Source organism: Lepisosteus oculatus, chromosome 18 (genome assembly GCF_040954835.1).
Source record: "Lepisosteus oculatus isolate fLepOcu1 chromosome 18, fLepOcu1.hap2, whole genome shotgun sequence".
NCBI lineage: Eukaryota > Metazoa > Chordata > Actinopteri > Semionotiformes > Lepisosteidae > Lepisosteus > Lepisosteus oculatus.
This window is the reverse complement of record NC_090713.1, coordinates 21763211-21775882: the sequence shown is the minus strand read 5'-3', so window position 1 is coordinate 21775882 and position 12672 is coordinate 21763211. Positions and strand designations below refer to the sequence as shown.

Here is a 12672-nt window from a genome sequence, read left to right as displayed (position 1 = left end):
CACACTCACTCACCCTGGGCAGGACGCCCGTCCATCACGGGGCACACACACACCGGGGCCAGTTTTCCCAGAAGCCCATTCACCTCCCAAGCATGTCTCTGGACTGTGGGAGGAAACCGGAGCACCTGGAGGACCCGGAGGAAACACTCACACACACGGGCCACCGCCACGACCCGGAGCGGATCCGACCGCTCCGCAATGGGAATCGGGCTGGCGGCTGGAGGGAAGGCTTCGAAGCTGGATGGACACAGGGGTGGGTGTATTTTGGACTAAAAAACAGGAGACGCACCTCCGCAAGAGTCTGTGGGGGGGGGGGTTCGGGGTTCTGGTGCTGACCCGAACAGACCCGGCCGGACGGAGGCAGCACCTCTGTTGTGGAGCTCTCTGGCCCTGGTCCCACAGGGCCCGGCTGCAGTCGGCCCCACAGGTCACCACTGTCCAGGGCTGGGGGAAACCTGGGCTTCATCGAGCTGCTCATCAAAGTCAATTGTTCAATTGAGAGAACGCCGGTCGTGGAGGCCAGGGGGTGAAACGACTTAATTTGACCAATCGCCGGCCTCTCCGAGCAGGAAGAGACTGATGCAAGTTTTGGAAAACTGATGACTTAATGATGACATATAGAGCCAGCTGGATCAGGGCCCCTGTTATACAGAAAACCCTGGAGCTGATAAAACCTGGCCTGGAGTGGACTGGAGCTGGAGCCTCTTTTACGTACAGGAGCCCCCTGCAGCTGGTAAAACCCGGAGTGGATCAAACTGGAGCTGGAACTCTGCCAGACAGGAACCCTGCATGTTGTTAAACCTGGTTGGGATCGCACTGGACCTGGAGCCCCTAACATACAGGAACCCTACCGTACAGCTGTAGAGCCCTGTGTTTTCCAGAACAGGTTGTGTTGGTGAGGGACTGTGCGCCTGTCGGAGCAGTGATTAAAGTGTCAGGCACTTGACTGATCTCTTGAGCAAGCGCCAAGAGTCCATAAAGCACATATATCAAATGAAAGATTTAAAACGTGCACCCCTCCGACTTTAAAAACAAACGTGCATTTATGTGATTGAACGTCTCTTTAATGTATTGACTACTTAAGAACTTCTAATGGAAATAAATGCTCTAACTGGGCCAGTGCGCTCATTAAAGAGAGGAGGGCAGCTATTCCTCCGAGCTGTGATTTGGTATCGCAGGCCAGCGCTGGGATATCTGCTGAGTATCTGAATCCGGGAGAAAGAGAGATTCCCCCATCTGACAGCGACATCTTGTGGTCATGAGGGGAAATTCAATTAAAAAGAAAAACATTAAATATAGAGCACTAAGTCTCTGTACAAGAGGAGGCCATCAGCTTCGCATAAACAAGCAAATCCTGTTCCCAGGACTGGACGCTGGACAGCCCTGCTCTGGACACGCTGACCCTCCAGGACTAGACTCTGGACAGCCCTGCTCTAGACCCACTGACCTTCCAGGACCGGGGCTGGACACCCCTGCTGCAGACACACTGACCCCCTCCTGGACCAGGACTGGACAGCCCTGCTCTAGACACACTGACCCTCCAGGACTAGGACTGGACAGCCCTGATCTAGACACACTGACCCTCCAGGACTAGGACTGGACAGCCCTGCTGCAGACACACTGACCCCTCCTGGACCAGGACTGGACAGCCCTGCTCTAGACACACTGACCCTCCAGGACTAGGACTGGACAGCCCTGATCTAGACACACTGACCCTCCAGGACTAGGACTGGACAGCCCTGCTGCAGACACACTGACCCCTCCTGGACCAGGACTGGACACCCCTGCTGCAGACACACTGACCCCTCCTGTTCCCAGGACTGGACAGTGGACAGCCCTGCTCTGGACACGCTGACCCCCCAGGACTGGACTCTGGACAGCCCTGCTCTAGACCCACTGACCCTCCAGGACCGGGGCTGGACACCCCTGCTACAGACACACTGACCCCTCCAGGACTAGAACTGGACAGCCCTGCTCTAGACACACTGACCCCTCCTGGACCAGGACTGGACAGCCCTGCTCTAGACACACTGACCCCTCCTGGACCAGGACTGGACACCCCTGCTGCAGACACACTGACCCCTCCAGGACCAGGACTGGACAGCCCTGTTGCAGACACACTGACCCCTCCTGGACCAGGACTGGACAGCCCTGCTCTAACTGGTCCTGTAGTTGTACCCCATGGTGAAAACAGAGTCGCACTGTTCTGAGGGAATGTCTGAGCTGATCTGACAGAGGCCCTGGATGTCTGTGTTCAGGAACCACAAAGGCTGCCCAGCTGCTGTGGGGTTTGTTAGAAAACATTTCCACATGAGAATAAATTTCCAGGTATAAACACTCATGAAGCCTGTGCACACTGTGCAGAATTACAACACTATTCGCTTTCTGAACACAGGAGAGCCGGACCCTATCCCAGCAAGCAACAGGCACAAGGCAGGGTACACCCCGGACAGGACACCAGTCCATTACAGGACACACACACACTCACACCAGGGCCAGTTTTCCCAGCAGCCAATCCACCCCCCCCAGCATGTCTGTGGACTGTGGGAGGAGACCAGAGCACCTGGAGCCATGTGAACGCGGGGAGAACATGCAGACTCCACCCAGACAGCAGAATTGAACCCAGGGCCCCAGCGCTCACCACTGCACCGCCCTGATTACAACACCCTAATTAGAGCACGTTCAGCAAGAGACTGATCCATCCGCGGTGCGACAGGGGGCGCTACCGGAGGTCATTGTTGCCTTCTGCCATCAGACTGTACAACGCCTCCACTGTGTGTCTGGGCAGAGGCAACATCGACAGTGACCTGTTTCTGGACTGAGCAGCAAACTGATACATCTGTTCTTTTTTCTTTCCCGTTACAACCGTTTTTTGTGCAATATATGCCAGGAACCCGTGTAATACATTGATATTTTTATCTATATTTACATCTATATTTATAGTCATATTCTACAATACGATTTTTATGTGTACTGTTCTGTTCTGGTTTGTTCCTTGTGTATTCTGGACTGTGAGTAACTCTCCTTGGTGCACTTCTCACTGTACTGACTGTATTGTGTTATTATTATTGTATCATTCGTTACACTGTGGCTGTGAGGTCTGCGTTAAGCTGCTGTTCCCTCCCGGGATCAATCACGTATCTATCTATCATACAGCATACATCATACAGTATATAGGACGAGAGTCAAATCAAAACAGAGCTCAACCCAATACGCTGCGATGACAGGTTTTCATGACAAGATATTTGGAAACAGGACAATACGAGGGCTGGGAGCGAAGTACAGGCTGGACACTGTCCTAAAGCCCTCCGAGAGCAATCTCTGCAGAGCCACCGGTTTTCTAGATCCACCAGCGGGTGGGAAACTGCGATTGACGCGCACCAAGTGATGCAATATTTGGTCCGCAACAACACCTAGGAGCAGAAAATCGTCAGGAAGGGCGCAGCTCGGGCTGCAGACCTTGTGTGTCAAATATCCGAGCACCGGGTGTTGCTCGTGCAAAGGCCGGGGGGCCGGGCTGGATTTCGGGGTGCGCGGCGCCACGCGCCACTACGGCCCCTCGGCGCTGGTAAACAAGGCACGCGGCCCCGGCCTCGACCCGCAACAGTGACGTCAGGGCGGCGCGGCGCGGCGATTGGCGGGGGCCGGGGGCGGGCGAGCGGATTGGCTGGGCGAAGCGAAACCTGCGCCTTCGCGGAAGGGCTGGGGAGCAGCCGGACCCGACCTACTTCTGTTGACGCCGGAGAGCCCAAACAACGATCGCCCAGCAAGCAGCCGCAGCCGGTCCGGGTAAGGAGAACAGTTCTGCGTCGTGACTGAATTCGGGAGTGCAGGCGCCCATGATGAGGATTGCAGGCTTTTTTTTAGTGCTTTTTTTGAAAAAGCAAACGAAAGTTCAGCTGCGTGTCTCCAGGTTCCCAGCCAGAAGGTTGCTTTCCAGACCGGGAAGCTGTTAGGTAGCAAAGCCAAAGAGAACCGAAGCGGGCGCCTTCTGGGGGTACAAACTCCCCCCCATCACACCCCAGGGGGGTGGCTGGGGTCTGAGGGCGAGACCCTGCAGCGACCGGGCTGGGCTCTGCTCGCTCCGGGGCGCCCGTCTTTCCCAGCTCCTCTCCGGGAAAACTTCCTTTCTACCCGGAAGTCTCGAGGCGGCGGGCCGAACGTCCAGGGCACGAGCGTGTGGGTCTGAGCCCCGTATGTCACCGTTCTCACTGTGCGGTTGTACAGCGTGACACCGTGTGCGTGGCAGTGCCTGACTGTCGGTAACCGTGCGTGTGTGTGTCGGTGACTATAGTGCACATCAACACCTGTGTGTGTGTATCGGTGACTATAGTGCACATCAAGATGTGTGTGTATCGGTGACTATAGTGCACATCAAGATGTGTGTGTATCGGTGACTATAGTGCACATCAAGATGTGTGTGTGTATCGGTGATTATAGGACTATAGTGCACATTAATAGCTGTGTGTGTATCAGTGACTATTGTGCACATCAAGACCAGTGTGTGTGTCAGTGACTATAGTGCACATCAACACCTGTATGTGTATCGGTGACTATAGTGCACATCAAGATGTGTGTGTGTATCGGTGATTATAGGACTATAGTGCACATTAATAGCTGTGTGTGTATCAGTGACTATAGTGCACATCAAGACCAGTGTGTGTGTCAGTGACTATAGTGCACATCAAGACCAGTGTGTGTGTCAGTGACTATAGTGCACATCAACACCTGTGTGTGTATTGGTGACTATAGTGCACATCAAGACCTGTGTATCAGTAACTATAGTGCAAAACAAGACCTGTGTATCAGTAACTATAGTGCAAAACAAGATCTGTGTATCAGTAACTATAGTGCACATCAATACCTGTGAGTGTATCGGTGACTATAGTGCACATCAACACCTGTGTGTGTGTCAGTGACTATAGTGCACATCGATACCTGTGTGTGTGTATCGGTGACTATAATGCACATTAATACCTGTGTGTGTATCGGTGACTATAATGCACATTAATACCTGTGTGTGTATCAGTGACTATAGTGCACATCAAGACCTGTGTATCAGTGACTATAGTGCAAAACAAGACCTGTGTATCAGTGACTATAGTGCAAAACAAGACCTGTGTATCAGTGACTATAGTGCAAAACAAGACCTGTGTATCAGTGACTATAGTGCAAAACAAGACCTGTGTATCAGTGACTATAGTGCAAAACAAGACCTGTGTATCAGTGACTATAGTGCAAAACAAGACCTGTGTATCAGTGACTATAGTGCAAAACAAGACCTGTGTATCAGTAACAATAGTGCAAAACAAGACCTGTGTATCAGTAACTATAGTGCAAAACAAGACCTGTGTATCAGTGACTATAGTGCACATCAACACCTGTGACTATAGTCGGGGAACTGACTTAAAACACCATTCAAATATGATCCCAGGGTCCACTTTAATTGAATGACGTAAAATGGCCGTGTTTTTACGCTCCTGTGGTGCACTGTAGAAACGGAAAGGCCGAAGAGCCCCCCGCACTCACCTGCGTGCCCTCTCTCGCCTCTGCAGATGTCGCCATGACGCCCGTGTTCAGCCTCTCGGACGATTCGGGCCTCTCGGATGACGTCGCCGAGCCCGCCCAATCGGAGACCGCGGCGGGGAGAGGGCCCCGCCAGGAGGCGGGGCTCGGGCCCGCGCTGGGCCACGCCCACAGCAGCCCGGGGATCCGGCCTCCCGGTGAGTTGCGGACGACCCCCCCGCCGGCTGGCTGCGTGAGAGCAGTGCTCCCCAAATTCCGGGGTCACCGGGGCGCGCCAGTGACAGTACCGCTCTCGCGGTGATGTGACTCTTCAGTGGGACAAGGTGGACAGCGCTGGGAATGAAAATCCTCAAGGGGAACTGCAGCGCTATTTTTGTATTTCGCGGCTAGAAAGAATCGGCATCATTGAGTGCGTTTCAGACCGCGATGACAGTAAAACGCGCACACACGGTAACTTCCAAATGACATCACAAAACACGGGACATTTCCAGGTCTGCGCAGCGCCATGTTCTGGGATTCAGAACGAGGCAGCGATACTTCCAGCCCTGTGACACTGTGTACAAGCAGGCTTGTGAGTCCAGCTCTTCTCATCCAGTAGAAATTCTGCCCTTGTTAACTCTGCCATCAGATCACGCTGGAGCATTTCTACTGGTGAAAAGTCTGCTGTACAACCTGTACTTACTCCTACATCACAGTACATTAGTCATCACAGGGACTAGTAAGCAGAAAGGGCAGGCTCACATCTCAGTCCATTGGTCACCACAGTGACTAGTGAGCAGGAAGGGCTGGTTCACAGCTCTGTACATTAGTCATCACAGTGACTAGTGAGCAGGAAGGGCTGGTTCACAGCTCTGTACATTAGTCATCACAGTGACTAGTGAGCAGGAATGGCTGGTTCACAGCTCTGTACATCAGTCATCACAGTGACTAGTGAGCAGGAAGGGCCGCTTCACGTCACAATTTGTGGGAACCTGATGCGAATCTGCAACAACATGCTGACTCGCAGTACTTTCGCAAAGTTCCCGATTTTGTGCACAATTCGAAATTTGATTTTTTTTTTGTTTGAAATGGGGACCTCAGCTCCCCTTTAACACCTTCCAGGCCCCAGACTCCAGCGTCCCTTGAATTGCACAAATCACTCGTTTACCTTCAGCGGTTAAATCTCCCAGGGGTTCCCTTTAGGAACAGGCGATTCAGGAGAGGGGTTCCCCCCCCAGCGATTCAGAGGCAGACGGGGAGGAGGGGACCACAGACACGCCTGCCGGTTCTGGACCTGGACCAGCAGCAGGGATGCTGGGCTAGAACCCTCGCAGGGTTTTCGTTTCCTGCTCCGGGTTTGGAGATGTCACGCGACTTAGGAAACTGAACGTCTCCAGGGCGATTTTCCAGGATATTTAGCAGCCGAAAACCATCGGAGTCCGACTGAACCCTGCCGTCGGGTCATTTGAGGGGCGAGAAACTGGCAGGTGTGGGGTCCCCAGTTCCAGGATGGGGAACCCCCTGATTTTGTGACTGGCGCTGGAGTCCCACTCGCCCCTGGGGATCCCCCTCTCCCCTTGGGGGTGAATGTGTGCGTCACCGTGGCGACGCGCTCACGCCAGCTCCCTCTCTCTCCCCCCCCCCCCCCCCCCCGCACACAGAGGGCGAGGGCCGCGCGCGCCCCCAGTCGGAGAGCCGCGCCTCGGACTCGGAGCCGGACGAGGACCCCGGCCCCTTCCGCCTGCGGTCCCGCTCCGCGCCCCCCGCGCTCTGGGCCGCCCGCAAGTACGGCAGGGAGCTGCGCCGCATGAGCGACGAGTTCGACACCTGCCTGGACAGGGGGGTGAGAGAGGGCGGGGGGCGCGGGGGGGTGAGGGGGGAGGAGAGGGAGCAGGGGGGTGAGGGGGGTGAGAGAGGGCGGGGCAGAGTGGGGGGTGAGGGGTGTGAGAGACGGGAGGCGCAGAGTGGGGGGTGAGGGGTGTGAGAGACGGGAGGCGCAGAGTGGGGGGTGAGGGGTGTAGAGGGAGTAGGGGGGTGCGGAGGAGGGGGTGAGGGGTGTAGAGGGAGTAGGGGGGTGTGGAGGAGGGGGTGAGGGGTGTAGAGGGAGTAGGGGGGTGTGGAGGAGGGGGTGAGGGGTGTAGAGGGAGTAGGGGGGTGTGGAGGAGGGGGTGAGGGGTGTAGAGGGAGTAGGGGGGTGTGGAGGAGGGGGTGAGGGGTGTAGAGGGAGTAGGGGGGTGTGGAGGAGGGGGTGAGGGGTGAGAGAGCCAGGGGAGGCCACAGAGGTTGGGATCGGGGTTACCGAGCTCCCCCCTGCCACTGGGGGGCACCGTCCTGACGCTGCTCTGCTCCCCTCTGCCCCCTGCAGGAGATCAAGCGGGCCGCCAGCGCCGGCGCCACCCGGCCGACGATGAAGACCTCCCCCAGCTGGTGGGCCTTCCTCTGGAACCTGAAGGGGGCGCCGGTGCCCGAGGAGGAGCACCCCAACAGCGTCTTCTCCTCCGGCCGCGGCTGTGGGGCGCAGTGACCCCCCCCCACCTCGTCTGCTGACCGCCCGGCCTCCGGTCAGCAGATAACACGTAGGTCCAGGAGGGGGGGGCCGAGTGAGGGACCCAATGGGGCCAGCCCTTGGCAGAAAGGAACCCCCAAAACTCAGCTGGTTGACACAGGATTAACGCAAGCTGAACCCCGACTGATGAAGAAACGTGCAAACACCCCCAGCGCCTTGGGTCTCAGGACGAGCGTGCCCCCCCCCAAGTAAAACGGGGCTCTGGAGCCCCCTGTCCTAATGAAGAGGGGGCTGAGAGGGGGGACCCCTTGAACGGGAGACAGCTTTTCGTCAGGCGCCCCAGGACCCTCCCTGCACTGAAGCTAGGTCAGGCCGGAGGAGGAAGAGGAGGAGGAGGAGGAGGGCACGAAGGTTGTGGGTTCGAATCCCTGGTGGCAAGAGCTGGGCCCTTTATCCAGTTTGCTCCCGCCACCCTTGTTGAAAGCCCTGCTGCCACATCGCTGCCCACTCCGCTCGTGCTCATTTTAAAATGGCTGGGGAGCTGGAGCGGTCTTGTAGAGTCGGGGAGGCGCGCCTGAACCATGTGTGCAAACAGCAGAGGTACCTGCAGCCCCCTGGGACCCCCAGAGCTCCCCTCATTCAGGCATCGCCTGTTTAATTGATCAGTGGGTCCTGATCTTTAATTCACAGGTGATCCGGGGCCACCTAGGAGACTGACTGGACTGGGGCTCCCCAGGACCAGGGCTGGAGACCCCCTGATTCAAGGTGACCCATGAGACTGTCTGGACTGGGGCTCCCCAGGACCAGGGCTGGAGACCCCTGATTCAAGGTGACCCTTAAATGTACAGAAACAGGGTTTAGCACACAGAGTGTTACCACTCTTATCAGACAGTAGAGCAGTCTGATTTGTACAGTTTGTACCCTGTTAAGAATCTGCTCTGATTTTCTGTGCTCTTAAAATGGAGGTGTCGAACCCTGGCTCCTAGTCCAGCCCCCTCAATTAACTAATTAGTCTAATTGCTTAATTCACCTTGGAAACAATGAACAGTCCAGTCTTTATGAGCTTTCCCCGTCTACTGTGCCTTGAGTCAGGTGATGCCGTACCGAAGCCTGGCGCCTGGGCAGGGAATCCGAGAGGGGCAACAGTAACAATTAGTTAACGAGCTTAATGTGCAAACGAGCAGCGCGTTTCTCCGACCCCGGAGCCCCGGCCAGACTTTGCTCTTCCCTCCTCCAGAATCGGAGGATCGTGTCCGGGACGCCTTCGGACACAAGCTCGCTCGGGGCCAATTAAGTGTCTTTAACGAGTCCAATCAGGAGCCGCAGAGGAGGAGGAGGAGGAGGAGGGGGACAGGGTTGTAAATAGCACTCTTTTATACATACTTGATATGATCAAATTGTGTAAAAAAAAAACTGTGAAACTGTGCATCATCTTTTATTTTTTATTTCCGATTTCTGACTTGAATGCGGTATGAAGAATCCCGTGGGATGTTTTTTTAACGGATTTTGTAAATTTGTCCCCGTCCTGTGCAATAAAGAGATTTGAGCACCGGCTGGACCGAGGGCGGCTCGATTCCTCTTCCTCGCCCCGGAACCGGCGGTCTGCGGGACTGCGGCGACAGGCGGCAGATTTCGGGGGGGTCCCTCTGACGGGGGACAGGGGGTGAATACGCTTCGAGCACGGGCTATGTTAATAAAAAAGGAACGGGGGGGTGTACCCCACAGGGCGTGGAACTGTTGGCACCCCCAAAAAAAGGCCCCTGAAACAGTCCGCTTGCTGGCCACCCCACTGAGAGTCTCTGCTCCAGCTGACCCTCAATTACTAATTAACCTCACCCGGCCTCGTTAAGCAATTAAGAATCCATGAAGCGCTCCGGAGAGTCGGAGAGTTCAAAGTCCCACAGTTGCCCCCCCGGATCCGGGTTGTCGTGACACACAGGGGTGCAAGCGCTCCGGTCTCCGGGAGAGGGGGAGCCCCAATAATGTCCGTACCCCAACATGAAGGCCGGGGGGGGGAGGATGGGCGCTAAGCGACGGTGTTGGGGTCCCAGCAGTAGCGCGTGCCGGACCCCAGCGCCCCCAGTCTGTGCATGTCCTCGGGGCCGAGCTGGAAGTCGAAGAGGCGGGCGTTCTCGGCGATGCGGGCGGGCTGGCCGGACTTGGGGATGACCCCGGCCCCCCGCTGCAGGCCCCAGCGCAGCAGCACCTGCGCCGGCGCCCGGCCCCGCGCCGCCGCCACCTCCCGCACCACCGGGTGGGCCAGCAGCTGCCCCCCGCCCAGCGAGGAGTAGGCCTGCAGGTGGACGCCGGCCTGGCCGCACAGCGCCAGCAGCTCGGGCTGGGGCAGGGCCGGGTGCAGCTCCACCTGCAGGACAGCAGGGGGCACCGCGCAGCCGGCCAGCAGCTCCCGCAGGTGCGCGGGGGTGTAGTTGGAGACGCCGATGGCGCGCAGCCGGCCGGCGCGGTGCTCCGCCTCCAGGGCCTCCCAGCTCTCCCGGCGGCGCTGGCGGTTCTGCGGGTCGCCGGCGGGCCGGCCCTGGGTGCCGGGCCAGTGCACCAGGTAGAGGTCCAGGTAGCCGGCGCCCAGCCGGGCCACGCTGCGCCGGCAGGCCTCGGCGGCGCCGGCGCCCTGGTCGCGGGGCCCCAGCTTGCTGGTGACGAAGACGTCGGCCCGGCGCAGGCCGTGGCGGGGCAGCAGCTCGGCCAGCGCCCGGCCCAGCTCCTCCTCGTTGCCGTACACGGCCGCCGTGTCGAAGCCGCGGTAGCCGGCCGCCAGCGCCGCGTCCACGCAGCGCCGCAGCTCCTCGGCGCCGCGCAGCCGGAAGGTGCCCAGCCCCAGCAGGGGCATCCTCGCGCCCGTGTTCAGCTCCACCGTGTGGTCGGCCATCGGTCAGTCCCTGGAAGAGCCGACAGCTCACAGCCACCCCCATCTCAACAACAACAACAATAATTCCTCCTTCTGGCCCTTTCCTGGACACACCATGCTGTGAGCTGGAACAGGGGGTACCCCACAGGGGGTGAAACTGTTGGCACCCCCCCCCCCAAAAAGGCTCCTGAAACAGTCCGCTCGCTGGCCACCCCACTGAGAGTCTCTGCACCAGCTGACCCTTAATTACTAATTAACCTCACCCGGCCCTCGTTAAGCAATTAAGCCATAAGCGCTCCGGAGAGTTGGAGAGTCCCGCAGCGCGCCCCCCCCCACCCCCCGGATCCGGGTTGTCGTGACACACAGGTGAGCAGCGCTCCGGTCTCTGGGAGGGGGAGCCCCAACAATGTCTGAATCCTAGTGAAGGGCGGGGGAGGGGAGTCATGAGGATCCCCTCCACCCCCAGCAGTGTGTACCCCCACCTGGATGAGGCGCCAGTCCGCTCCCCACACCCCAGCTCTCAGTGGGGAGGAGAGCAGAGTGATGGAGCCAGTTCAGAGAGGGGGGTTATTAGGAGGCCATGAGGGGTAAAGGCCAGGGGGGAATTGGGCCAGGACACTGGGGTAACACCCCTACTCTTCTGGAGAAACGCCCTGGGGTTTTTAATGACCACAGAGAGTCAGGACCTCAGTTTGAGGTCTCATCCGAAGGACGGCGCCTGTTTACAGTACAATTTACATTAAGCTGCCCAGCCGATTGATCCTGGGATCAATTAACAACCAATTTCCAAACAGGTCAGACCTCTCCCCTCGCTTGTGAGTGTTCTTACGTTTCTAGGGCTCTGTGCAGCTGAACGAGAGAGGGAGATTACCCTAAAACCTTGTTTTATTTTTCAATAACACGAAAAATAACGTTTTTTTCCGTTTTCATCCGCCGACGATGTTGCACAACAAAAAGGGTAAACAGTTGCTTGTATACACTTAAGATAGACGGTAGCATTACCACTCTAAAATATCTGGAGTTAAACAAACTCACCCAACACAGCTCTGCAGACTCCCTGCGCTTCTCCGCGGAGACACGCCATGTGCGTCACCTGAGCCCGGTCACGGGACCGGCGCCCCCGCCCGGCTCTCGTCACCATGGCGACACCGAGCAGACCGCCCTGGACTGGCTGCGCTCTCGGCCAATCGGATGCCTGGGTACTGAAAAGAGGCGGTAACCTCGAGGGCGGCAGGGGGCGGGGCTATTCCCTCCCCGCCGCTTCCGGGTCGGAGCAGCGCCCGGAAGTGTTAACTCTTTGTGGCTTGGGAAAAATTACACGTTAAAATAACAAACCACAAAACTTGATTATTAACAAACGTACATTATATTTTGTAAAAAAATAAGATTGCATAGAACGTTGGCCTGGAAGAAGACTTTGGTCGAGTTACCTAGAATAGAAATTAAAGACCACAGTGGTCAAAACCCCCCAAAAAACTGCTGCGATATAAGGGCCTTCATTATAATTTTCCTACTCCAGACCTTTTCTTTTCGTATAGACGAGCTGATTTTACTGCGCGCTGATCTTTATTCTTATATTTATGGATCTAACACCACCTTTAGATGAAGTTTTCTGTAGCACCAACTGTTCCTAAACAGGATTGTAAGGATAAAACTAAGTTGTTTCTTCACGTAACTCTCACACAAATATATATATAATATTTATAATAATATGGGCAGGTCCCGATAATTATGGGAAATGTAGTGTGCTTAATCAGTTAAATTGTTATGACCGTTTCACAACGGTTAGAAACAG

General features: G+C 56.6%; 2 protein-coding genes across 3 annotated transcripts; one reads left to right on the top strand and one right to left on the bottom strand.

The window, feature by feature from the left end:
• The first annotated feature begins 3655 nt into the window (after nucleotides 1-3655).
• On the top strand, nucleotides 3656-9565 carry LOC138224046 (bcl2-associated agonist of cell death-like). Of its 2 annotated transcripts, XR_011182396.1 has the most exons (5): nucleotides 3656-3789; nucleotides 5556-5723; nucleotides 7167-7348; nucleotides 7871-8081; nucleotides 8702-9565. XR_011182396.1 is itself a non-coding variant. In XM_069180317.1 (4 exons), the coding sequence occupies exons 2-4, from the start codon at nucleotides 5564-5566 to the stop codon at nucleotides 8027-8029; spliced, it is 501 nt and encodes a 166-aa protein (XP_069036418.1). In that variant the 5' UTR covers nucleotides 3658-3789; nucleotides 5556-5563; the 3' UTR covers nucleotides 8030-9565. The 2 variants fall into 2 exon arrangements, 1 of the variants encoding a protein (XP_069036418.1); XM_069180317.1 differs by having other exon boundaries at nucleotides 3658-3789; nucleotides 7871-9565.
• LOC138224045 (aldo-keto reductase Mkms_1985) lies at nucleotides 9440-12002 on the bottom strand. The gene is made up of 2 exons (XM_069180307.1): nucleotides 11913-12002; nucleotides 9440-10908 (listed from the first exon to the last, which is right to left on the bottom strand). Exon 2 carries the CDS (start codon nucleotides 10896-10898, stop codon nucleotides 10038-10040), a length of 861 nt encoding a protein of 286 aa, XP_069036408.1. The 5' UTR covers nucleotides 10899-10908; nucleotides 11913-12002; the 3' UTR covers nucleotides 9440-10037.
• Nucleotides 12003-12672: the final 670 nt, after the last annotated feature.